Source organism: Silurus meridionalis, chromosome 1 (genome assembly GCF_014805685.1).
Source record: "Silurus meridionalis isolate SWU-2019-XX chromosome 1, ASM1480568v1, whole genome shotgun sequence".
NCBI lineage: Eukaryota > Metazoa > Chordata > Actinopteri > Siluriformes > Siluridae > Silurus > Silurus meridionalis.
This window is the reverse complement of record NC_060884.1, coordinates 13,619,600-13,645,480: the sequence shown is the minus strand read 5'-3', so window position 1 is coordinate 13,645,480 and position 25,881 is coordinate 13,619,600. Positions and strand designations below refer to the sequence as shown.

The 25,881-nt window shown below is 39.9% G+C and overlaps 1 protein-coding gene across 6 annotated transcripts in view; it reads right to left on the bottom strand.

The window, feature by feature from the left end:
• tead3b (TEA domain family member 3 b) overlaps positions 1-25,699 on the bottom strand; it is a 30,839-nt gene extending 5,140 nt beyond the window's left edge. Inside the window, exons 1-7 of one of the 6 annotated variants that reach the window (XM_046849712.1) lie at positions 25,519-25,699; positions 25,011-25,136; positions 13,259-13,510; positions 6,095-6,159; positions 5,790-5,852; positions 5,540-5,602; positions 2,311-2,322 (exon numbers count right to left, since the gene is read on the bottom strand). In XM_046849712.1, the coding sequence (XP_046705668.1) occupies positions 2,311-2,322; positions 5,540-5,602; positions 5,790-5,852; positions 6,095-6,159; positions 13,259-13,382 (327 nt within the window). In that variant the 5' untranslated portion in view covers positions 13,383-13,510; positions 25,011-25,136; positions 25,519-25,699. The remainder of the gene's footprint in view (positions 1-2,310; positions 2,323-5,539; positions 5,603-5,789; positions 5,853-6,094; positions 6,160-13,258; positions 13,511-25,010; positions 25,137-25,518) is intronic. The other 5 variants (XM_046849720.1, XM_046849728.1, XM_046849738.1 and 2 more) reach the window with 5 other exon arrangements.
• Between the last annotated feature and the right edge of the window lie 182 nt (positions 25,700-25,881).

The following is a 25,881-nucleotide window of genomic DNA, read 5'->3' as shown; positions in this document are numbered from 1 at the left end:
TATTGTTTATGATGTAATCCATGATGTAAAAGCATCAAAAACATAAACAAATGCAGACAATGTCGGCTAGAATGCCAAAGAAGGAAGTCAGAGAGCACATAAAGAATCCAAATATTAGAAATAGTATGCACAGTGGGGAAAATAAGTATTAAACATGATTTTCTTTTTTTTTTTTAACACTGTTCCAGTGCAGCAATTCATGTGAATTGTTGACCACCAATTAAAAACTAAAGATATGTATGCAGTTAAATAAATATTAATATAATCCATCAAAATAATTATACTTAATTTCATGGAGTGATACTAGAAAAAAATAGTATTGAACTAAAATGTATATTTAATTGGTGAAAAGATTTGTTTGTAGTAATGCCTTGTGTCAATTCTTCTAACCAGAGTGTATTTAAATCTTGAATATATTCTGGAGGGAATCCTGTGATCTTCAGTTCCTTCCACAAAAGCGCTTTTAGATTTTAATCTGAATATTGACTGTGCCATTCCAAAAACAAATTTCTTTCTATGAAAAAATCAATTTAGAGCCTTCTTGCAGTATATTTTAGATCAGTGTCTTGCTGGCAGGTCCACTTGGATTTCATTCTCATCATCCTGGTGGATGGCAACAGATTCATCTCAAGAGATTCCTGCTACATGGCTCCGTTCATCTTCAATTCAATAATATGGATATTAGCCAGTAATAAATAAATAAATATATATATATATATATCATGATGCTTCAACCTTCAAACTTCACTGTTGGTATGGTATTTTAGGGTCATATGCAAAGATGCTCCTCCAAAGATGGAATGTGTTATTACATGTATACATGTGTTATTGGTTGTATAGTGTTTTTTTCCCATTGTTGTTAATTGTTTGTGCTTGAACTGTATGTAAGGAGTCCTTGAATGCCCATAAATAATGTATTATCCCCAAAAAGTTTGAATCATCAAACCAAAATACATTCTCCCTGTAATTTACAGGCCTTTCCAAATGTTGTGTGACGAACTTCAAATGAGTTTCAACATGCCTTTTCTGAAATAATGTGCATGGGGTCATAGTGAAAGACTCCAAAGTAGCAGGTAGAGTTGCCACTAAGAAAAAAGTAGGCAACTCTATCAGCTGCTTTCAAGTCTTTCTGGATGGTCTTTCTGAGCGGTCCCTGGCTCTTCTGACTAACTTTCTGACTCCCTGATCAGAAACCTTGCAAGGAGCTCCTGTGCATTGTGGGTCGATGGCGGATTGATGTTTGTCCACTTGTGGATAATGGCCTCCGGTGGTGCTTACAGGAAAATTTAGGAGTTGCGGAATCTGTTGGAAGCCAGTGCTGTTGTTATGGAGCGCAACCATCCTGTTACAAAGGTCACAAGTGAGCTCCTTGCCTTTACCCAACATAAGATGTTTGTATGCTTGAATTTAGAGGTGGTTGAGCCTTTTCGACCAATACGAGGTTGCCATGCCGCACTTTTTTATGGATTGTAATATACTGACTTCTGTATTTGTGTGGAGTTAATCCCAAAGTCTGGTCAAAATGTCATGTGAAATTCTGCGTTGAAACTTAATTTAACTGAAAAAATACAAATAAAAATGCTGATGTGTTTAATACTTATGTTTCCCACTATATGTATGTATGAATAGGTATACATACACACAGAAAATATGGATTAACTTCTTGATCTAGTTTAATTTGTTTGCAGTGCTCCTCTGGGTTTCCCTAAAAGCAGAAAAAAGCAAGAGACAGGCAGAAGCAGTTAGGAGAAGTGATCTACAGGTCAGCCCCTGAGCGCACGTTGTGAAATGAGACAGCACTGAGCCAAACAGCCAGGTCCGTTAAGCACCGGTTTAACGGACGCTATTTTTCTCCTGAAAGTTCGCAGCCAGTAAACCGGGTTCAAATAAACCTTGCCTAATAATTGTTTTAATGTTGCTTAAATCAGGACACATTCGAGGCATGCAGGCATTGCTAACAAAAAACATGGGTTTAAAGCAGAAATTCAAGCAAGTATGTACACGTTTAGCATCTCTCTCGCGCTGTTATAGCACTCGCCTAACAGTAGTAAAAACCTAAATTCCCATTTCATATTTTTTCCACACAAATCGTACGAGTCACTAGAAGCAAACAGGTCATGGGACAGAAGTAAGGTGAAGCAGCGAATGCATGGAGACGCAACGTCCAGCTATTATGAAGACACATCAAAGCTCACAGAAACTGTATGCATGTGGAAGGCTGAGGCTGTGGAGGGCGGAAGAGGCAGTGCTGGGCATTAGGGTTGCTAAGCAGCATGTGGTAAAGCCAAGAAAATGTCTAAATCCACTTACCAAGTTCATGGCCTGAATCAAAGAAAAGAGAGAGCGTTAGTACAACATCCAGAGGAGCTATGTTTTAGTATGTACTTTCGCAGTGATTTTGGATTATTTCTCTCTCGGATATGATTAGATGCAGCTCTAATTATATGTGAGAGAAGTCTGCTTTAAATTCCCCGCACAGAGACAGAAACAAACAAACAGTGGAGATCATTTTGAACTCTTTCTATGGCATGTTGCATTTTGGAAGTGTTTGTGCTTCTCATGATGCACGAAATGTTTAAATAACATTGCAGAAATGTCTGTAGCTTTTAAATACAATGCAAATACAGTTGAAAGGAGATAGGAATATTCTTTGGAAGGAAACAGATTACTAAGCAATGCAATTAGTATAAAGTCAGATAAAGTTGACCACTTTTTTGTCAAAAGCTTAAATGTGAATCTATTTAGGATGTTATCTAGCTTTGTAGATTTGCGTCTAACTTTACTGCCAGAAACTTGAGCAGCACACCTCATATTGGACTTACTGTATGAAGACTGTATGGCGATACCAACGCATATACAGTGCATCTCGAAAGTATTCACAGCACTTCACTTTTTCCACATTTTGACATTACAGCCTTGTTCCAAACTGTACTATTTTCCTCAAAATTCTACAAACAATACCACATAATGACATCGTAAAAGAAGTGTGTTTAAAATCTTGCACATTTATTAAAAAAGAAAAGAAAATATCACATGTACACAAGTATTCACAGCCTTTGCTCAATACTTTGTTGAGGCACCTTTGGCACCAATTACAGCCTCAAGTCTTTTTGAGTATGATGCTACAAGTTCGGCATACCTATTTTTGGAAAGTTTCTCCCATTTTTATTTTTTTTGCAGAACATCTCAAGCTACATATGGTTGGATGGGGAGCATTGATTTTTGGCCATTTTCAGATCTCTCCAGAGATGTTCAATCGGGTTCAAGACTGAACTCTGGCTGGGCCACTCAAGGATATTCACAGAGTCGTCCAGTAGCCACTCCTTTGTTATCTGGGCTGTGAGCTTAGGTTCGTTGTCCTGTGTGGTCCAGAGCGCTCTGGAGCAGGTTTTCATCAAGGATGTCTTTGTTCATTGCTACATTCATCTTTTTGTTCAATCTGACTAGTCTCTGTGCCAGCGTTGAGCAGGCGGAGGGCGAAGCCGGACGGAATAAGCGGTAAGAAATACCTGCAGCGGATGAGACTAATCAGTGACTGAGCGTGGGTAGGCGGTGGTGAAAGACGTGCTGGCTGGCGAGCGCACTCGGGCGGACACCAGGAAAAGGCGTGCCGCTCTGCGCGGAAAAACGGGTGGGCGCTAAAGAGAGAAGCGTGCCGATCCGTGAGTGAGACGGGCAGATGCCGCAGGAAGGCAGGTGAACGTCAAGAGGGAAAGGCGTCCCGAACTGTGAGTGTGTGGGTAAGCCCTGAAGTGATTAGTGAAAAGGAAAGCGCTGGGGTGAAAACAAAAGTCAATTAAAAAAAAGCTCTGCTTGGTGTATGTTTGCCTCGTACTGGTAGAGAGGTATGACGCCAGGGAGACCTCTCTGTGGTGGAAGCAGGACCAGGCCACTGAGGAGTGCTGCAGCTGCTGCGGCTCCACCTGTGTCCTGTGAGGAGAAATGGGTCCGTTGGCGAAAACAGCCACTCCATCGACTGCCATGACTCACCAGGGAAGCCCAGATGGCGGTGGAAAGGTGTCCCGAACTGCAAGTGTGTGGGTGGGACGAAAGAAAATAAAGAAAGCTTGGTGAATTTTTGCCTGTCTTTCTTTCTTCCAGCGTGGAACCAGTGAGTGTGTTACAGTCTCCCAGTTCCTGCCGCAGTAAAAAAAAATCCCCACAGCATGATGCTGCCACCACCATGCTTCCCTGTAAGAATGGTATTGGCCAGGTGATGAGCGGTGCCCGGTTTACTTCAGACATGATGCTTGGCATTCAGGACAAAGAGTTTCTTTGTTTCTCATGGTCTGAGAGTTCTTCAGGTGCCTTTTGGCAAACTCCAGGTGGGGTGTCATGTGCCTTTTACTGAGGAGTGCCTTCGGTCTGGTCACATATAGGCCTGATTGGTGAAGTGCTGCTTGGATGGTTGTTATTTTTGGAAGGTTCTCCTCTCGCCACAGAAAAAAGCTGGAGCTCCCTCAGAGTGACCATCAGGTTCTTGTCTCCTCCCTTACTAAAGCCCTTCTACCCCGATCGCTCAGTTTGGCCCGAGTCCTGGAGGTTCCCAACTTCTTCCTTTTATGGTTGATAGAGGCCACTGACCTTCAATGCTGCAGAATATTTTCTGTACCATTCCCGAGATCTGTGCCTTGGAATTCATGGCTTGGTTTGTGCTCCGACATGCACTTTTAACTGTGGGACCTCATATAGACAGGTGTGTGCCTTTCCATATTATGTCCAATCAACTGAATTGACCACAGGTGGATTTCAATCAAGTTGTAGAAACATCTCAAGGATGATCAGTAAATACAGGGTGCACCGGAGCTCAATTTTCAACATCATGGCAAAGGATGTGAAATTCATTAGTTTTTTTAAATACATTTTCAAAGATTTTAAACCAGCTTCTTTCATGTTGTTATTATGGGGTATTGTTTGTAGAATTTGGAGGAAAATAGTTAAGTTCATCCATTTTGGAATAAGGCTGTAACATAACAAAATGTGAAAAAAGTGAAGCGCTTTCCGGATGCACTGTATGATAAATACAATGTTCTACTGCCAAATATTACTATTCTTTCAAATTTTTCCTTAACTCTTATACACAGCATAACTTGGTCACTAAGAAGGGGAAAAACTCAACCTTAAAAAAAAAAAAAAACTACCTCACTGGATTGTGCTGCGAGAGTTCAGGGTGTAAGTGGTCAGGGTGAAAGATTGGGTGGACATGGGTGCTCTGGGTGAAAGGAGGGCAAGTGTTAAAGGTTAAAGAATCAGCGTCAGGAAAGACTACAGGCAGAGAGCACAAAGCAGTCATGCACTTTCAGCCTTAACCTGCTACAAAGCATAAGAGTGTTGAGCACTGAACCACTCACACTACTCCAGCCTCCATCTAACACAGGCAGCCTTTGCTACAAGAGAACTTTCACTTGGCGCTTCTTTATGGTTTGGTCAACAATGGCACAATGGAATGGGCCGTTCCAGGAGGTAGCGTTCTCGACGATTTTGTTAGAGCAAAGCCGAATGCTGCAAAGCCCCACCCCACCCGCAAGAAAGCGCATACCTTCAGCTTTGACTGTATTTCGCGAGATTTTCTCCGGGCAAGAACCTGCAAATGGCTAGAAACCTGCAGAAGAGAAGAGCGACAGAGGGGGCAGGAATAAAAAGAGAGAGAGAGAGAGAGAGGGGGGAGGGAGAAACAGAGATAAAGAGAGAAAGAAGAGGGAAAGAAAGAGAACAGAGAAGCCATAACCAAAGAGGAAAGAGACTGCTGTTTGCATGCTAGCCCTAGGGGGCTAGCCAGAGACACCTACCTTTATACCTGCTTGGAACTCGCGGACTTTCTTCCGTGCTAACACCTGTATGTGACTAGAGACCTAAGAGAGTGTAACATGGTTTTAAAACACGCCCATGCAGACATGTTTGGACAAAGAATCATGCATACGCATGCGTATGTCATTAATTAAGCAAATAACACAATTATGGTTATTGGGTTGCAAAATATATATATTATTTAGGGCTTCTTTAAACAAATATTGATCAGGTTTAAATCTGCTTGATTTACACAATACTATTAAATAATTAGTGAGTTAGGTAGCAGGCAAAGGAATTCAAGTACCTGTTTCCTTGTGCGAGTTTTTCCTGTCCTCAGCTTAATGTACCTGGCAATGAGCTCATTACGGCCTGTGGAGACAGGAGAAGAACAATGATGTGGAAAAGGTTTGCTATACTTTTCATGACCACAAGATGGCAGTCAAAGAACGCGCTAAAGTCAACACACTCGCACCCTCTCAAAAAGCTTTGAAGATCTAATGAGGTGAGCATGAAGGCTGATACAAAAAGAGCAGGTCATCCTCAAAATAAACATCGGCCCCCACAATAACATACAACGCATAACATGAAATCTAGGTCATCGTTATATATTACATTCAGTGTATAATTAATAGCACGATCGGATGCATCTGATCTGAACTCGAATCTTCATTTTTTGAAATCTTTTCAAATGTCTTCCCGAAATCAATGTTTTGGAAAGACTTGTCTGTGCTCATACATGTCATTCTTAGGCAAAGAGGTCTTTTGGCTTTGAGAGTTTTTTCCAGCTAAATAGTTGAGCAGACAGATAGGTCTAAAGAATTGTAAGCATGAAGAAGCATGTGTGTGTGTGTGTGTGTGTGTGTGTGCGCGTGTTTGCGTATACTAGAGACAGCCATGCCATCTTTCGTTTCCCCTCTGTTGCTTATAGCATTGAGAGCGGCTATTTCTGCATGCACAGGGATTACAGGAGGAAATTGGAAACCGTGGATCGGCTAGTGGTCTAACACCTGGGTCTGTCTCATTCTACAACTCGCTCTCTGTCATTCTTCGATTGTCAGAAAAAAAAGACGCTGCTTGAAGCTTTACTTGGGTGCAAATCAATATTTAAAAATGTACTCGTTGTGAAAATGTCCGAATTGTTTGAAGCGATATCACTTAGGGTGATTACTATAAACAAATTAAGTCTGGCTAACACAGTTAACATCAGTTTTTCTGCTATTATTATTATTATTATTATTATTATTATTATTATTATATTATACGTGGTGGATATCTACAGTTTATTTTTATTAAATGGACGGTGCCTCCGGAGAACCTCTTAGCAAACCATCTATATGTGAGATAAGCAGGCAGAATGTTTATTATTATGGCTGGGCATTTTATATGATATGTTATCAGGACTACATTATCGATAAAATGAGAGCTGATGTGAAAATATTTTGAATTGAAAAATCATGTTTAATTGTGTAAAAAGTTTTTGTTTTTGCTTTTTTTTAATAAATGCAACACTATTGATATACCAACGCTGTTCACAAACCTATACAGTGTGTATCGTTTAGCCTACAAATCTTCAAATCTCATATATATGTTATATAAAGACCCTGCCTTTTCCTGTCACCCTGTCTCTCTTGCCGTTTGTCTCTCCTTCTCTCTCTCTCGTTTGCTCGCTCTCTCCCTCTGTCTGACCATAAAAGTCATGCAGCACAGTTCTGAGCAGAGGAGGGACACAGAAGGAAGTTGTGAGAGAAAGCAAGAGACACATGCACTGTGTTAGCCATTCCCAGCCATATGCTTCCCCCTCCTCCCCTCCCCCTACCGACACACCCGCATATGCCTCTGCCTCTCTCTCACTGCCTCCGCATTCCTTGCATTCCTCAGTGCCTGTCACATCTGCCCCACACAGCCTGAGTGGATGAAGCAGGGCCAGGAGCATGCGTGGAAAGAAAGAGAGAGAGGAAGAAAAAAAGAGAGAGAGACAGAATGAGAGGGAAAGAGAAAAATGGTTTCAATGTTTCTGCCAACAATGGGCAGCTGGAGTCCCCCACCCCAAATCCCTCTTTAACAACGGCCGCTTGCATCTGCTGTGGACAGTCTTCATTCACCACCACTTCCCTTCCCCCAAAAATCTCTCACTCTTTCTGTACAACTTCTCAACTGTTGCTCTACTCCAGAATACTGTAGCCTAGCCACTCAACCAGTTTTTGCATATATCTGAGAATAATTATAAATTCTTGCTTCGTGTCCAATATAATCAGAAAAGTGAAAACTGGTGAAAGCGAGGGATAGAATAAAAAAAAAGTTATTGAAAGAAAATTAAAGTGACTTTAGAAACACTATAGATAGGGGACAGACAAAGCAAGCCAACAACATGTGCGTCAATGTGTAGGCACACACATGCATGTTCATACACACACACACGCGCACGGACTTAATCTCTTTTAAGCTACCGTTCTCTCCAACAAATTTCATGCTCTTTCGCCTTGTTTAGGACAAGGCCGGGGCGGACGCTTTAACCTTTTCTGTGCCGGAACACGTCCAGCCAGCTTTTTAACGGTATGCCCTGTGGATGTTTCCACCTTTGTCAAGAAACTGAACGCCTACTCAGTCCCTGTTCGTTAACCTCGGCTAACTCTTTTTACACCATGTTGTCCTTCGACCGTATCTACAGTGCTAAATATCTAAATAATCAGACATGCTCCCTCCCTTTACGCAACCTTCGGGCCCTGCTCAACCTGTTTCTCTGAAGGGAGGGTCCCATCTTTTTCCTCCTTAAAGTGCTGGACTAAAATATACATGGTTTGACTAAACCCAGGTAGAGAGCCAATATCCTAACAGCAGAACCAGACTGGCTGCATTTCTGGCAGTTAACAGCACCCTGAGCTACTTTCTGAAGTAAGACAGCAGCTCTCCATGAGAAAGGAAACAAAAAATAAACGACAGAACAGTTTCTTTTTCAATAAAGCAGTTTCAGACAAAAAACTCATTGGATTCAATGGATTCAAGCAAACGGGTTCGCACCCATTGTGCGAGCCTGAAAGTCAATAAGGACTACACATTTGTGAAAAAATAGACTGGCCGACACTAAATAAACCGCCCCACCACATAACTGACCAAGGCAGCAATACCAGGGCAGAAGCAGTTGACGTGCCTTTGGCCTCACGTCAGCGGTGGAATTAGGAATGCTGAGCTCATCCCACTCATGAGAGGACTTCTTCAGTGGCAAGGCCTTTGGCCTCACATGACTGAGTGTAAGCGGAGAAGGCATTAACAGCTATGGAAAAGAGCAAGCGCTCGAGACAGCCGCAGGAGGTCCTGACTGCTCACTAGCCAAAGAAAATGGTGAGAGCAAGTGCAAAAATCAGAAGTTGCGATGTACATTCGTTTTTAAAGTATATGTTTAATGCAAAAGTGCAAAAAGTGTCTTCGATAGGGAACTCTGCGTGGCTGCGTGGGAATCAGTAGCAGAAAAAAAATGAACATTCCTTAGAGCCACAGTTGATTGTTTCCAATGATTCAGGAGCATTCACACGTTACTGAGACAAGATAATATATTAAAAAGGCCACCGGCTTTACATGAAGGTGGATATGATTTTTTTGTAATGTCAAGCCAAACATGCTCAAGTGTTCATGTACAACAATCTTAAATCTCTTCAGTCAGGAGAAACACCTATTGAGATATGACAAGTTTTACCAGTCATATAAAAATCAAGGGCTTGAGATTTATTGACCCACTGCTATGCACTACAGGCCTTGTGGTTGGAACAAAAGTTCCCAGGAAAACAGTATGACCCCACAAATGGAAACATTGTTGAGTCATAACTCAAATGGTGAAGTTAAACATTATAGATTCATTGAACCACATGGACAGGCCTACTTGCACAAAATAAATCTGGAGCCAGAAATAGTTAAAGTTTTTTTCTTTTCTTTGAATTTAAAAAGTACGATTTTCCCAAATATAAAGTGGGGTCCAAAAATGTGAGACCACTAGTGAAGATGTTTATTTATTTATGTATTTATTTTACATTTGATCTTTTGCCAATGATTAATTATAAAAATATGTGCATGTATTTCAGAATCTCTATTTGGTACGTCCTTTTTTTTGTTTGTTTTTTTTGCTTGAATGGCAGCGTGCACAGCAGTAAATCCATTGGAATGTTTTTTGAATCTGTTCAACATGTTAAAAACCTGAAATTTCGGTCAATATTACACATTTGCTTATATTTCTATAGAGACCTAAACATATTGGGCAATCTTGAATATTTAAGATATTGACATTACCTTAAAAATTTCAACCATTGTGTTAACTTTCAACTAGTATGGAAACAAACAAACAAACAAATAAATAAATAGAAAAAAAATGTTCCTACTAACTAAATAAAAAAAAAACATTGGTTTACAAGCAACTGCTACTGGTTAGTCAATTATCTACTATATTAATTCATAACTAACTATTATTATAATATTTGTAGTAGTATTTTGGATTACATTTTGTTTAAAGATGACTACAATAATCAGTCCAGTCATCAGTTTCAGTCCAGTCATTAATTTGTATTAACAAATGTGTCATCATCCGGTTGAACTACATTACAAGGTTTTTTTATTATTATAATAGTTTCCATAGTTATCAAATATGTCTAAGACATGAAACTGAGTCACTATGATTTCCACAATTACAACAGGTTTTCCAATTTAGCCTGTTCCATGAGAACCTGAAAATTGGCTTCAGAAACTGAGCTGGGATCATTTGGTCATGTCTTCGGAAAAATCAGGTGTGACTCTAAAAATAGAACCACAATCTTCATGAAAATCATCATAAAAACAGACCATGGCTGTGTTGTTCCCAGACAGCACATAAGGGAAACCCTTCATGTAACTGAAGCAGGAGTAGTGCTGGAAAGAAAATGCTAACAATGCAATAATCACAATGGCATGTCTTCTGGCACTGGCTTTATGAGCTGTGTGTCCTCAACTATAAAGATCAAAGTAGTTCATTGTAACTAAAAATGTACAGATAGCAATAAAGGAAGTCGTAGTGCATGTGTGCAACACTGGACGAACGAACACTCTACCTTCACTTGTTTCAGACTATCAGTTTGATCACTAAGGAAAATATAAGGGGGATTTTATTTTTTATTCGTTTTGTCCAGAATGGGGAAAAAAAATGTGGAAAAACTAAAATATGCAGTTTAAAATATTCGAATGCTCATGTGAATGAGTGTTACCAAGATGGAACTCATTAGCAATGTCTACTCGTGTTTAGAAGTAAACCTCTGGCTAATAATCCGGAAGGTGCATGTGTGAGAGAGAGAGAGAGAGAGAGAGAGAGATTAAGGAAGATAGTTAGAGAGAAGGAAACAGAAAGAAAATATTAAAAATTTGAAAAAGAAAGCAACGATGTGATTGAGCAAGACACACTGAGCAGGTTTTGCCACTTCTCAACTCTGGGAATGAAAAGAGAAAGAAACTAAGCTAAAAAAAAGAAAAAGAAAAAGAAAAAGAAAAAAAATTCAACAAAGAAAACCTCTAACTAGGAAGTAAAGTTGTTAATGATCTTCAGATAATAAAGCAAACCAGAGGAAAAAAAAAAAAAAAAAGACAAGCAGGAAAAAAAAAAGTGATCATTGTGTTTGTGCACTACAGGAGAAACCTGTCTGTGGCCTTCTCATCCCCGACTCAGGGCAAGTGGAGGCCTGTTCAGTACTGCACTATGAAAAACACAACTGCTGGCTATAATCTATATGTGTATGTGGCCTGTTTTCGACTCGTGCACCAAATCCAAATGAAATGTTTTCGAATAATACATACATACAAAATATGTCTAAGGGATACATTTCACAAATATGGCAAAATTTCATACACATTTTTACATCGATCTTCAAAAAGAATCATTGAAACTGTTAAAATATTTAAAAATACATTAAAATTGAACTAGTTTTAAAATAAGGCAAGTTAAAATGATAAAATGTGGGAGACACGGTGTTGTCTTAAGCATGACTGATAAGATCTTCTGAACGAACAGGTGTGACTGACATGGCACGAAAAGTACACCCTCTCTCTCGCTCTCTTTCTATCGCTTCCTATTTGTGTGTGTGTGTGTGTGTGTGTGTGTGTGTGTGTAGACGTTTAAAGGGACAGAGTTTAATAGCCAACAGTGGGCTGCTGTCTCCGTTTCCTCACGCCAGTTATGCAAGCGTGCAAAATATTATAACCTTCAGGTCTGTCTGATATCTCTCTCTCTCTCTCTCTCTCTCTCTCTCTCTCTCTCTCTCTCTCTCTCTCACACACACACACACACACACACACACACACACACACAAACCACCAATCAAATGCTTTCCCTCCAGCAGTCACTCACTCGCACACAATCTAAACCAAACAAATCCCTATAATGCTTGAAAATTCGACCATAAACACTGTCTTGTGCATACTTCTGACCAGCAATTTGTTTCTATAATTATAACAAATTTGATCCATAATGTACAATCTGAACCAGGCTCACTGAGCAAACACTGATAAATGCTATAATTACTTACAATTACAAGGGGAAGAAAACACACCTCAAAAATGTTGATGCAAAAAAAAAAAAAAAAAAAGTGTTCTGGTGGAATATGTTTAAATTACTAATGGAGTTTCTTTCGGGTGTGAAAACGAGAGGAAAAAAAACACTTCCGTTAATTAGAAGTATGTAAAGGGGGGCCTAGCAGATGCAAAGAACTCCAGTAATGCAAGGATTCCTTCAAAAATAAAAAAGAATGAAAGAAAGAAAATAAAGAAATACAAAACGCAGTAAACAAAAATAAATTAACTGCTTAACGTTTCGAAATTTAAAAAAGATATATTTTTTGCACTGACTCAACAATACAGAATCAAAAAGTTAACATCTATAACAAAGCCCCTTTGACAACCAATAATAAAAATAATAAAAGCTTTACCTAAATAGATTCCAGATGTGCTTGAATCAGTTTTAATGCATTTAACTGTGCTAAGTGCTGAATTTTACACACAGTGAAAGCTCATGCTGGTATATGGATCCTTAATAAATAAATAAATATATATATATATATATATATATATATATATATATATATATATATATATATATATATATATATATATATATATATATATATATCAGCCAGTGTGTAATTGTTCCTTGTTCTTCTGCTGGAGTCAGAATTTGTGAATAATCAATAGGCTCTTGCTATTGTATTGCAACATTGAGAGAAACACGAGTTTAATTTTGGCTTAGTTTTATAGCACAATGAGGCCAAACAAGTTAGGAGGAAAAACTAATGCAAAAAAAAAAAAAAAAAAAAAAATGGTGGACTTTGGGATATGACCATATTATCAGTTTTTAACTGGGAAACAGAAATTGACATTATGGAATTTGACATTATGTGGTGATGTGTGCCTAATACGAATAAAGCAAAATGAATAAAGCAGAAAGTGCGACTTGGAGCTTACATACCATACATCTTTCCCTCATCTGAGAGGATGATCTTGCGGCGGCCACAAGGTGGGTAGATGGCGAGTGCCTCCTGGAAACTTTGCTCAATATCGGGGCTCCATACACCTTCCGCATCACTGTCCATTGTCTTATCGAGCTCATCGCCGCCATCTTCCAGCCCCTGCTGAGGGCTCCCGTTCGCACTCCACTCGTTTGACGCAATGGTGCCGGCTCTGATCGGGCCCTGCCACGAGCCCACTCACTATTCTGGGACTGCAAAAGACGGAAATGAAGTGACCATTAATGACTGTCCCTATTAATCTTATCCTGATCAAATACCTTAGAAAATGTGTGTTATAAAACACACCAATAAACTAAACACACAAATAATGCTTATTAGTTGCAAACAGTTACAGTTGGTCTCATAAGTCAGTTTTAAAGCACGGAGAAAGTCAGCAAATTAGCACGTGTTAGTGTTTAATTGTAATTCGCTCATAAAATGGTGTATAAAGAACTGTATCCTGACTGTAACTTCCTTAACGCTAACGCCCCTCCAAATGACAAACGAATTTCTGACATTATATAAAACCCCATTTAAAAAGGTCTCAATAATCAGGCCAGGCCTGAAAGAATTCTTGCGGTCAGGGGAGAGTGGTCCAATGTGGCTGTCGGAACGTCTGAAACTGGTTAAGAGATCTTAAGTGTTTTTCAGGCTGCTTCTCTTTGCATGGTATTGTTCCTGAAGACTCGGGTCCCAGGAGTGACTATTATACCCACATAATTCATTCTTTTATTTCACTTTCTGCTGATGTTGACTAAAATACACAGCTTGGGTAAATACGGCTGACTCGGCACGTGACCTTCCTGGGGGGATACTTGAAGCGCTCTGGTTACGGCCACGCTGAAAGAAAAAGCTTTGCTTGGCAGGCGGAGAGACTGAATGAGCAAAACAACCAAAAAACCGAGAGCCCGTCTGGAATGGGAGCAGCCTAACTGCAAATGCAGGCTATGATGTGGTCTAAAATGCTGGGCAGATTAATTAGTGATACTGCAAGCTGCTTCCAAGGCATAATAAGGTCGATGGGAAAGGAGTCTGATCGTTAACTCGATGTCTAACGTGATGTATAACAGAGGTCTCTGCATGTTGCACATACATGCGCAAGACTGGCTTAAAGGGAAAAAAGGTCAAGCTGAGGTGAAGGATTAAACACAACTTGGATCTTATCTTCATTATTATAGTTTGTGAGCCTAATGTTTGGTGATCAAAGCAATGTTAAAAAAAAAACGAGCTGTGCCTAATAGGGATGATTAAGCAGTGCAGATGCGTGAGGGCTAAGGAGACTTGCGTAGCGAGCAAAAGCGGTTACTTGTTTTCCTTTGAAGGCCAAAGTTTGGCCTGCTGAAAAAACTGTGTTAAACCTGAGCCCTTTGGGCCTGTGCTTCCAGATCAGTAGTGCTAAACATCCAGACTGATTCCTGGCAGAACTTAGGTGCTGCCTTTCAGCAGCTTAGTGAACGCATATTTACACAACCATAAACCCGCACCGATACTGAATCACCTCACTCTCAAAAAAACATAAAAGCTAATTATGTGTGAGTGTAGGCTCAGATATTAACAGATATCTTCATTACCTCACTCGGTGTGTGTGTGTGTGTGTGTGTGTGTGTGTGTGTGTGTGTGTGTGTGTGTGTTTGTGTTGGTGGGGAAGATGATAAGCATATATGTAGAAAGAGAAGCTGCTCTATTGGAGAGTTGGGCTTAAATTCCAGACATCTCCTTATTAAGGAATCACAGCAAGCGCTCTCTCTCTCTCTCTCTCTCTCTCTCTCTCCCTCTCTCTCTCATGTCAACTGAGCTGCCTCTCTGCCCTCTTCCCCACCCCACCCCACCCCACGCTCTCAAACACTCTGCCCAAATAAGGAGAGGAGAGCATGGGATGAGGGGAGGGGAGCACTCAGAGGGAAGGAGGAGTGTGTGTGTGTGTGTGTGTGTGTGTGTGTGTGTGTGTGTGTGTGTGTGTGTGTGTGTGGGCTGGGGGTTGGTGTAGAAGGAGGGGAGGCAAACGACAGAGTAACCAATTTAGGCGTCCTCTTCGGGGGTCTGAAAAACAGTGGGAACAGCAGCAGCGCCCAACACTCACATGCTAAAGAATCACACTAAATCTAAAGCCAGTGTCTGGCCTACAGACCGGAGAACTGCAACCAATTCATTACAGAACCCTGAAACAACTGCCAAATACTGATGATGAAACAGCCTAAGCAGTGGATACGTTTAATGGCTTTTAGTAGCGTGCCGGCTGACGCACTTTACCTCAACTTTAAGGAGCATGTTTAAACGCTAGCCTGTATGCTGTGGTATTGTGTTGCTAAATGCATAAACGGAGAACTGAAGGCTGACGAACGCACATAGAGGTAAAACTTCGGTCCTCCTCGACCTCTAGAGAAATCAGAAACACTGCTGCTTTCATCAAACTATCTTCCCCTCAAGGCTCGAAAGACCTTTCGCGTTACATGGCACAGCGAGGGTATTGTGAGTGAGGCACTGTTACAAAGTGCACATCTTTAACACACACAAGTGCACACACACTTAGTTTTCCAGGCAGACAACTGCGATATTACAGCTCTTGCCTTGACAATGGAAAAGGAAAAAAAACTTAATAGTACAGCTTTCACACTCGGTATTAACATTCGCCTCAGGTGTTTGGACGCCTAAGTACAGGTGTTAATGAAATCCACAGCCTGGATATTTGTACATTATTGCAATTTGATTTTATATTAAATTATGAAATCTACCCACTTATTTACTTCCATCTAATTATCTATTCTACTATCAGGTGATGATACCATCATATGGCCTTTATTTATCTAGTTTCAATGAACCTGTGCAGACTGAAGCGTCAGCTTCCTGTTCTTGGCTGACAGGAATGAAACCTGATGTATCCTGCTGCTGATGTATCTCATTAACCTTAGGCTTCAGTGTTCAGTTGTGCGTTCTAACATGGTTTTCTTCTCAACGCAGATGTAAAGAGTGTTTGTTTGCGTTACAAGTAGCCATCCTGTCAGCTCGAACCAGTTTGGGCATTCTGCTCTGACCTCTCTCATCAACGAGGCCATTTCCACCCACACAGCTGTTCTTATTAAAGTGGCTGATGCGTGTATGTATGTAATAACACTGCATGATTAAGCACTCTGGTGAAATCCTAGCCTGTTAAGAAAATACTGCCTGTAACAGTCTGTATGATTAAGTTTTAACATTATACCTCTTTTTTTTGCAATGGTGGTCTGGATGAGCTTTAAAAATGAATTCGGGCTGCAAGATTTAGGATTGGAGACTGGCAGTACATAGTCACCCATAAGATGGCACTGTTAAAACGAAACATCATTAGTATTTGCTGATCCACACAAATGCCCTAAAAGCATGCAGTTTCAGACATGAGTAAAGCTCCTGCCAAATGGATCTAGAGTTTTTTTTGTTGGTTTTGTTGTTGATGTGGCATCAGGTTGCTTTTAGCAGATTTGGAAACTCATTCAAGAAATATGAAGAAAAAAAAAAATAGGTGTGAACAGCTCTCAATTTCAATGCCCAGCTGATTGGATCCCCTGAGACAGATATTAATACTAGTCTGAAGGACCTCGAATCACAGAAGGACAAGCTGTGGTGCTCCAGAGCCTTTAGCATATAATGCTGAAGAATCTCCTCGTGTAACAGGAATGTAAACAATCGTTAATGCTCTACACATTCATTCAAACACCAGTTAGTGTAAACTTGGCATCGTTGTCCCTGTTCATGAGGAGCGATGTCTACTACTGCTTTCCAGTTAAACTGGTGTACATATAATATAGTTAGTGTTCTGTCCGGCTCCGTTTTGCTGTTTGACTACCAACGTACATCGAGATACAGGGCCAAGCCAAATGATTAAGATCCGTTTGTCTCAGCATTCATCAGTGCCCTCCTCCATGTGTTTGGGAAACGATGTTGTGAAATTCATCTGCGAAATCGCTCGCTAGAAACCAGAGAGCCCTTAGTCACAGGTCTTTTCTGGGAATAATGGGAATGGTGGCCAATGGAGGCTCAGCTGGACGTTTTATGGTTGATCCACAAACCGGAAATGAAGTGTGAACGGCTTGCACAGCTAGACACACAGATAAAGAATCGCATGGATTTCATCCAAGGCTTGCAGAAAAAAATGTGTGTATATTAGTAATGCTTTTGGATTTCACTTAATAAACACAAAACTTCATATAGAGAAGTCAAGTCAAGTTTATTTCTATAGCGCTTTTCACAACAGACATTGTCTCAAAGCAGCTTTACAGAAATCAACAGTCAAGGTGAATGGTGTGTATTTATCCCTGATGAGCAGCCGTGGCGACTGTGGCAAGGGAAAAACTCCCTTAGATGTTATGAGGAAGAAACCTTGAGAGGAACCAGACTCAAAAGAGGAGCCCATCCTCAATTGGGTGACATCAAGAGTTTGATCCTAAATCTTTCAACAATACAGAACACTGGAGAGAGAGAGAACTAACATGAGTACTGGAGTATAAGATTATAAGTAAGCTATAAGAAGCTATCCGTGCAATCCCAATTACACATTTAAAAAAAAAAAAGTGAGATCTTTCGAAATATAGCATTAAACTATTTTACATTTATCAAGAAACATGACTAGGGTCTTTAGCTTTACAACTAAATTAAGGGTCTCATGTTTTGTTTTTTGTGCCTCTCAATGAGTCATCTTATGAATTTCAGGGAGTCCTCAAACTGTTGACAGAGTGAGGGGACTTTCCAGTGCAAACAGATGATTCCACTCATCGAGTGAGCTCACGGCCCATCTGCGAGCGAGTTTTCCCTGATGGGCCACTTTTTTGGCGGGAAAAAAACGCGAGAAACGCATTACATGCAGAACGGAGATTGTTGTATACTTCCGCCATGAAAAGATGAGTCGTGCGGCTAACGACCCTGACCTACCTTTGTCATTTATAATAATCTGGGCTGAGGTGAATGCTTACTCAATCACAGCTAGCTGGCCATCTAAGTAAAAAAATTGCTAAATAAAAGAATGCTAGAATTTAATCCCTGACTTATTTGTACTTTAAGTGTTTGAGAAAAAACATGCTCAAAAGTACAGACCCTGCATTTCCTGTTCTGCATTAGTAAGAACAGCGCTCTTCTCAGGAACTGCTACAGATAGACCACACACCCTAGGGAGTTTAGATTTAGGGGAGCCCCTAGAACACGCCCTTGTTTCGATTATCATTCATCGATTCTTTCAATCAAGTGGCAACACACGTGCGCGCACACACTCGAGAGAACAACAGGGCTGGACAAGTGTAGCAGCAGCTGCCTTTTCAGGTCGAATTACAGATAAAGACACTCTAGGCTGAGGGCAGAGTCGTCCTCCTCTCCACAAAACCAACATAAAGCTCCACACACACACACCACCAAATATACACCAAGACTTTGAATTCTACACAATACATGGTGGGCAGCCAATTCTACTGCTGTGCATAAATGACTCCTTTAACACAATGCTACGAGGTGGAAGTCTTAATACATACACGGAAGCCATCCAAGTGAATCAAATAAACAAACTGATCTCGATCTGGATATCAGTATGTGCTGTCACCAAAGTGCTGTAATTTTGGTGACTGAACCTGAGGTCACACACACACACATACTGTGTCTGTCCTACCATAAAATGCTTGAGGGGGGGTTTAGTGAGAAACAGCCAGCAGTTTAAGTAGCATTTCACTCACCGAAATTGTGGCTATAGTTAGATAATTAGTATAACACATTATACTTTTCAGTTGGGTTTTCCACAGAGCTGAACTTCAGATGCCACATTTCGAATGAATTTGTTGTAACACAGTAACGTTCTTATTGTATTTGGACACTTCTGCCTAACTCTGAGAAGATTATTCCCACAAGACTGTTTATCGTTGAACCAAACACCCTTTTAACACCCTTTCAGGACTGATTTAAGATTGCGACTGACTTCCACTCGGTTTGTCTTTCTCACTCTCTTTCTCTCTTTGTTCGAGTCTAATAAATTCTCTTCAGCTCCTCTCCAATGGCTTCCTCCTACTTCCGCTCTGGCTCGACGTTCAGGAAACAATCAGAGCCGAGAGAGAGAGAGACAGAGAGCAAGAGAGTGAGTGAATGTATGAGCGTGAGTGGTGGGGGAGAGAAAATAAGAGGATAGAAAGAGCTACAAAAGAATGGATCTTGTAACAGTGTAGGGTACACCACAAAAAATAAAATTCTGCTTCAAAGCTAGAGAGGCAGCTGGGACTCTCGGATAATCGAGAGTTCTGGATCGCAGATTTACACATTGTTTGAAAGAATCGGGACGTATGGCGGATTCGGCGTGCGCTCTGTCTCATTCATGGCAGCTGTAATCCAACCAGCAGAGGAAAGACTGACACGGGGTCTGGCGTGTGGGCCAAAAGACTTCCGCGAACTCCTGATTCAGCACTTTCTTCGGAAAGTCTCCAGGGCAAATCTGCGAAGCAGCATTCACTGCCTGACTTGGTCATTTAGTGGCTAGGCCAGGGGCTGCTGCCAAACCCCATGAAACCTGAAAGACACGCACAAAGAGGGGAGCGTCCTGGCTTCTCAGTGGTGCAACAGCAACCACCCTCTCTCCCTTTACCCCCCAAAAAAACTTGTTTGTTTTTGCTTCTTGATTTTCAATTTAGTTTGTCCTTTCAATACAGACTACATTTTGTAATCTTATGTGTTTTCCTATTGGTTTTGTTTACCACCTAGATTGCTCTAGCACCTTCTCTTTATCACACTAGAATTTGTATTTCTATTCACAATTTCTTCAATGTCTAGCAGATTTCTAAGTGGCTATAATAGTAAATGTAAAAAATCATGTTAATCACTGCCTGAAAGCAATTAAACCAATGACTATAAAAAAACAACAAAAAAAAAAACAACAAAAAAAACAATTACTGTTAATAAGCAGCTTGGGTGCTCAGTCGTATGTGTGCGTGAGTGCGCATGTGTGTGCGTGTATGTGTGTGGAGGAGTCCTACCGGTTTGCAAACTTCGACGCACTGCCGCAAAACAGTTGGTTTCAAGAACAACTGGAAAGTTCAGCAGCTTCAGACTGACAGAAACAAAGACTACACTGTTCCAGCCAATGAACTGCTCCTCCTATGGAGTTGAAAGGCCAGAGAGAAGCCAAAAAAATCTTATCTGCCACTTGTTTTTGCACAGGAAACGTATGTAAACAAGTGTCTGAAGACCATGCATTCGTTTTCATCTTCAAAGTAAACACATTTCCAGAGACAGCCGCGCAGTCACAATTAATAAACCATTGCGACGAGTGTTTTGGCCGAGGTGTTAATTCTACCTTTTAAAAGAGCATGTGAAAAAAGGAAGGAGTACTATTTTTTATTTTATTTGGGAAACTATATAAAATGTCTCAAAAATTTGTGTATCTTGTAAAGCAGAGCCAGAAATCCAGTGTAAATAGACACAACGGTAACACAATTAAGCAACAGTGATTAGTGTGTCCTATTTTTTTTTTCATACTAATTCTCTTTCTCACACACACACACACACACACACACACACACACACACACACACACACACACACACACACACACACAGAAAGATATTTGTTCAGGCCTGTGTTGACAGCTGGGTAAGTGGCCACCATTTGGAGGGCTACTTCTGAGACGGGTGCTAAAAGGCTGCTCCAGCCTGTGCAAATGGACAGGCCTCATTACATCCTGGGCCGCTAACACAGACCAGTGAAGAAGTTGTTAACTGGCCAGCAACATAAACACACACATACTGCACAAACAGTCTGTTTCCATTGGCCCCCATTTGCTCTCAAAAAAAGGAAACGTTTCCCGATATCACAACTTTTTTTACTTCTTCCAGAATTAATTATGTCAAAACATGAAATAAAAATGTAAACCGTGCTCATGAGTAAGAGATAAACACAAGCTAAATCGACCTAACTCAGCTGGTAACTTATTAAACGGCAAAGGCTCACTTAGTAAGTCGATATGGCAATAAAGAAACAAAACGTATACAATCAAACAAAAAAAACAAAAAATAAATAAATCAAATACAAAACACCTGACTGGATGAATTTCTTATTCTTAAATTTGAAACAAAATATGCAAACAACTTTATTGTACAAGCTAAATAATTAGCCACGTACATCATAACTAATACTTAGACTTGCTTCTATTTAATAAATCAATCATAAAAAATAATTCCATCAAAAGGTCCATAGAATTTAAACTGGCATTTCTCCACTATTAGAAACCCCCTGTTTAAAAGAACTAAAGAAAATCATTGCAAAAAAAAACCAATGCTATGGATCAAACTAAATGGCTGGTAAGCAAATCAGAGAAAGAAAGCAACTTATGAATTTGTGGCACAAACACCGACGTGAACCTGCCGGTACAGAAGAACTGTTAATCCATCATAGATTTACTCTTGCCCTTAAAACTCTGATATTAGAAGCCAATTAATGCTCTATCTGAGCTCCAGTGCTCCTGTTTGACAATACACTCTGATTAACACACACACACTTTCATCTAATCCATCATAAAAAAGTAACCTACAAAATGTGATCATGGCCCACACTCAAGTCCAGGCCTACACCGGCCACCAAAGCTCTGCAGACTTATTGCTTGTTGTTCGAAAATGTTCAGATGATCAGATTTTGTGCAAATACATATTTAGGGGAAAAAAATAAATCTATAATCAAATGACCGGTCAGGTTATAAACTCAAAATGAGCTGATCTGGGAGGCACGGTAGAGCATTACGGGACTTTTTGTTTGGAAAACATTATTCTCTTCGAAATAAAATAGATTTCGAGATGAACGTTACAGCCAGCAATGAGAAATCTTAGAACGAAGCTTAAAAGACTGGTAAGGGGGAAGTGCATCTGCCCAAAACACTATGCAAACACAAAGGCACTTACAATTAGGTGTAAAAGTTTGCATTCCCAATATTTTCGGGTTGCGCAAAAGGAAAGCGGAGATGTAGTTCATGAACGTATTGTCGAGAAGATTTAAAATAATATGGATAAAACCTATAAGACAACAACACAAAGCATAAGGAAAAACAACAGAATTTTGTTTTTGTTTTTTATCATAAAAAAAAAAAGAAAGACCTTATGTGATGAGGGCAAAAGATGACAGTGGAGATATAATTGCTGCGTTAAGAAGAAAGCGTGGGCTAATAAAGATTGTTGGATGCAGTCACATGTCAAAGTAAGACGAGAGTTACGTTTGTTTGTTTGTTTGTCATTATTAGCCATTAAACATAAATTATCTTACCATTTTTTTCTGTGTCTTCTGGTTAGCCTGTTTGCCTCATTTAACTCAATGCTTCTCATCCACATACCAGTAGGTCAAAATAAAGTGGTAAAGTCGGCCTTTAAATCATTTAAACTTGCGTTCTATTAGTAAAACATATAAGAATGCAAATCTCTACGGATGTAATAAACAGAAGCATCGTGATTGTGATTAATTTTCATTAAAATAACTGCGTGCTAATGGGATCTTTTGTATTTTGTTCACGGTTAAAGGAAACGGGCTACATAAACTTTAGAACCCCAAATTTAGCTCACCGTGATGCCTTCCAATAAATAAATAAAATGCCATGTCCTTTATGAGCTCTATGAATAGATTTTGCACTCAACTGTATGCATTGGTTGGTAACAAAGTGATTAATCTCGTGATTTTTATACGAAGACATTTTCTCAACATGCACCATTTTGGCTAGTACTGGTAGGACAAGGTCTCTGATGCCTACAGAAAATACTTTTCCAGTCTTACCGGCTTAGTAAACAGCAGGCTAACCTAAGGCTTGACCTCGTTTAGGAGGCAGAAACCTTTTCTTAAGAAGACAAAGTGTTTGTAAAAGGCAGTAAATTATAAGACACATCTAAGTATGCAGTCTAACCAGAACAGGCAGTCTGGGCTGAACCATGTGGAATAAACCTGAATCACAGCATTCTGTTCCTGTAGCAAATCTTCCAGTGGAGAATACGGTTAACCTCGATTTACAGATTTATGTATGTTGAAGGAAAGAAAAATGTATTAGGAATAAAAAATGAAACGTTCACTCCGACATCTACAACAGCTATCCAAAAGCAATTCATCAGGGGGATACATGAATACAAGACAATTGGGATGCTTCATGAGACGTCAACAAATAAAAAACAAACCTTCGATTTTACTTCATTTTAGGAACGCATTCCAACTATTCAATCATTACAAGTACAAAATATAATGAGATTTCAGCTATTAAATAGAGACCTTCCCACAAACTGGACACAATATATTGAACTCTACTACTCATACTATTACTATGCCGGGTTGCCTTTATTTATATGCCAATTTGAGGGATTTTTTTAACTTTGGAATAAACCCATACAACTGCAATGACCAGTCAAAAATTTAGCAATAAATATAATAATATTTCTTTATTTTTTATAGTTCATACATTTTATTTATCTACTTTTTTTATCCTTCAATTCTACTCATTTTTTATGCTTAAATGTTGGACAGTGGTACAAAGCATTTCACTGCATGTCATAAATTTGATTTGATAACGGTGGTTTGTGATTTTCCACCACTGAAGAAAAAACTGAATGAATTAATTAAATCGCTGACCCCTGGCTATGTTTTTTGGATCCTTGGAATCACTTTAAGATCCAAGGCTCTAAAGGACAACTTTGTGTTGGTGGGAATGTCCAGACTGTCCAGAGTGTTCCCGAGTGCATGAGCCCTAGCAGTCCGTCTGCATGGATCTGACTGCACCATGCTGTTATTTCATCTGTTCATGCGAGAAACACCAACGAACTGAGACAAGAAACTTGGGGACCCTAATGAAGGACTGCCATAGAAACAAAGTCAACAGGAATGAAGAGCAAATGAACAGATACTGTAATACTCATGAATTCATATACTACCAGGATTAAACATAGGTGGTTATTTTAGTCGTCAAAAACTTCTAGATTTTTATTTATTTTTGCAATTTAAAGCTGTAGTAATAAAAGATCAAGGAATATGTTTGAGTCTCCACCTACTTGGCACATCTCTCCATGGCATGCAGTATATCCCTTACATAAAAGTGCATCTCATTATGACATACATGTCAACATCCTAACCCTTAGAAACATTAGAAACTAGAATGGAAACACATTTTAAGGGCAAGGAAACAAAAAATTATCTCCATTCATCTCCTGCTTTCATGAAACCCTCCAACGTTCTCGATATGATAGCAATTTACACGAACGTGGATTACTGCTGCCGGGAAAATGAAAAGTAAGGAAGAAAGAGAAAAGAAGTGATATCCCAATAAACATTTGTGTAGTACTAAAAGTGAAAGAAATATTCAAATCACGATCATCAAATGACATTCAAATAGATGATATATGTACATTATCGTGAAGCTCAATCAGTCATGCACAGTTTTCGAGTTATTATGATTGTTCAAATCGAATGTCCACAAGTGTCTTTCAGTAGCCGTGTCAGTCAGTGGTGTTAGTTTGCTGTAATAAAGGTTCAGATCATTTTATTTCTTTTATAAAAAAATGGACATTGGGTGGGAAATGTAAAATGAGCCTCTGATAACGTAGAGAGATACTCTGCAAACTCGGGATTGATTTCTCTCTCTGTCTTTCTGCTAATAAATAAACATTAAATGAACTTTTACAAGTTTCAAAGTGACAGTAATGTGTACTGGTGGAAGGGAAATAAAAAGTTAGAAGAAATACAAGAGACGCCCCTTACCCTTAACCGTAGTGGTACAGTAGTGAGGGGAGCGCGTCTTCCCAAAACAGCTCGCCCTTTCCTTCTTCTCCTCCTTGGCCAGTCCTAAAGAAGAGTAAAAGTTCTTCTCTGATCCTCAGAAGGAATCTTAAGGAAAAAGAAACAACGATTTATGGTATAAGATAAAATGAACACCATTTTCCCCATAAATGCTGAAGTCTCGATTGGGGCAACAAACAATGAATTTGATCGAAATGATTGATAAAAAAAAGTGTCACTAAAAGTCCAGGACTTCCTAAGCTTTGGTCATGCAACACTCAAGACAGTGTGTGTGTGTCTCTGTACATGGCATATCCCTTCGCAAATCTGTTCACCATCCCACCCTATGCGGGGAGCTCCGTGGAAAAATGCAAAATATGTCAAAGATCTGAAGACTTCGCGCGAGCGGCACGAAAAGTGCAGCAAAAAAAAAAAAAAAAAAAAACACGCCAGGAGACAAAGGGAACGCGCGGCTCCACGAAATACTCACCTTTAAATTGGGGATAAAACCCGTGTAGATGGACAGCAGAAGGACGAAATATCATTAATTCAAGAGCTATTTCTTGCCTGAGCCGCTTATTGTTTTCAGTAATATTTCTCCTGGTTTGACAGTAAAGGTGGAATGCAAGGTATGGGTTTGGTATGAAATTCACGCACTTCACTAGTGGAGAAAAAATGAAGGAGGGGGGGGAAAAAGTTGAAGAAGGGGCGGAGTCCATGCTGGGCGTCAATCAACAAGTTTAGAGGCGGGGCTCTGATCCAAAACTCCACCCCCCCCTGTAAATTCAGAAAACGCCGCACACTATTTTACTGTACATTCAAGAGCAAAGCTGTAAATTATAAAGTCAGTGGG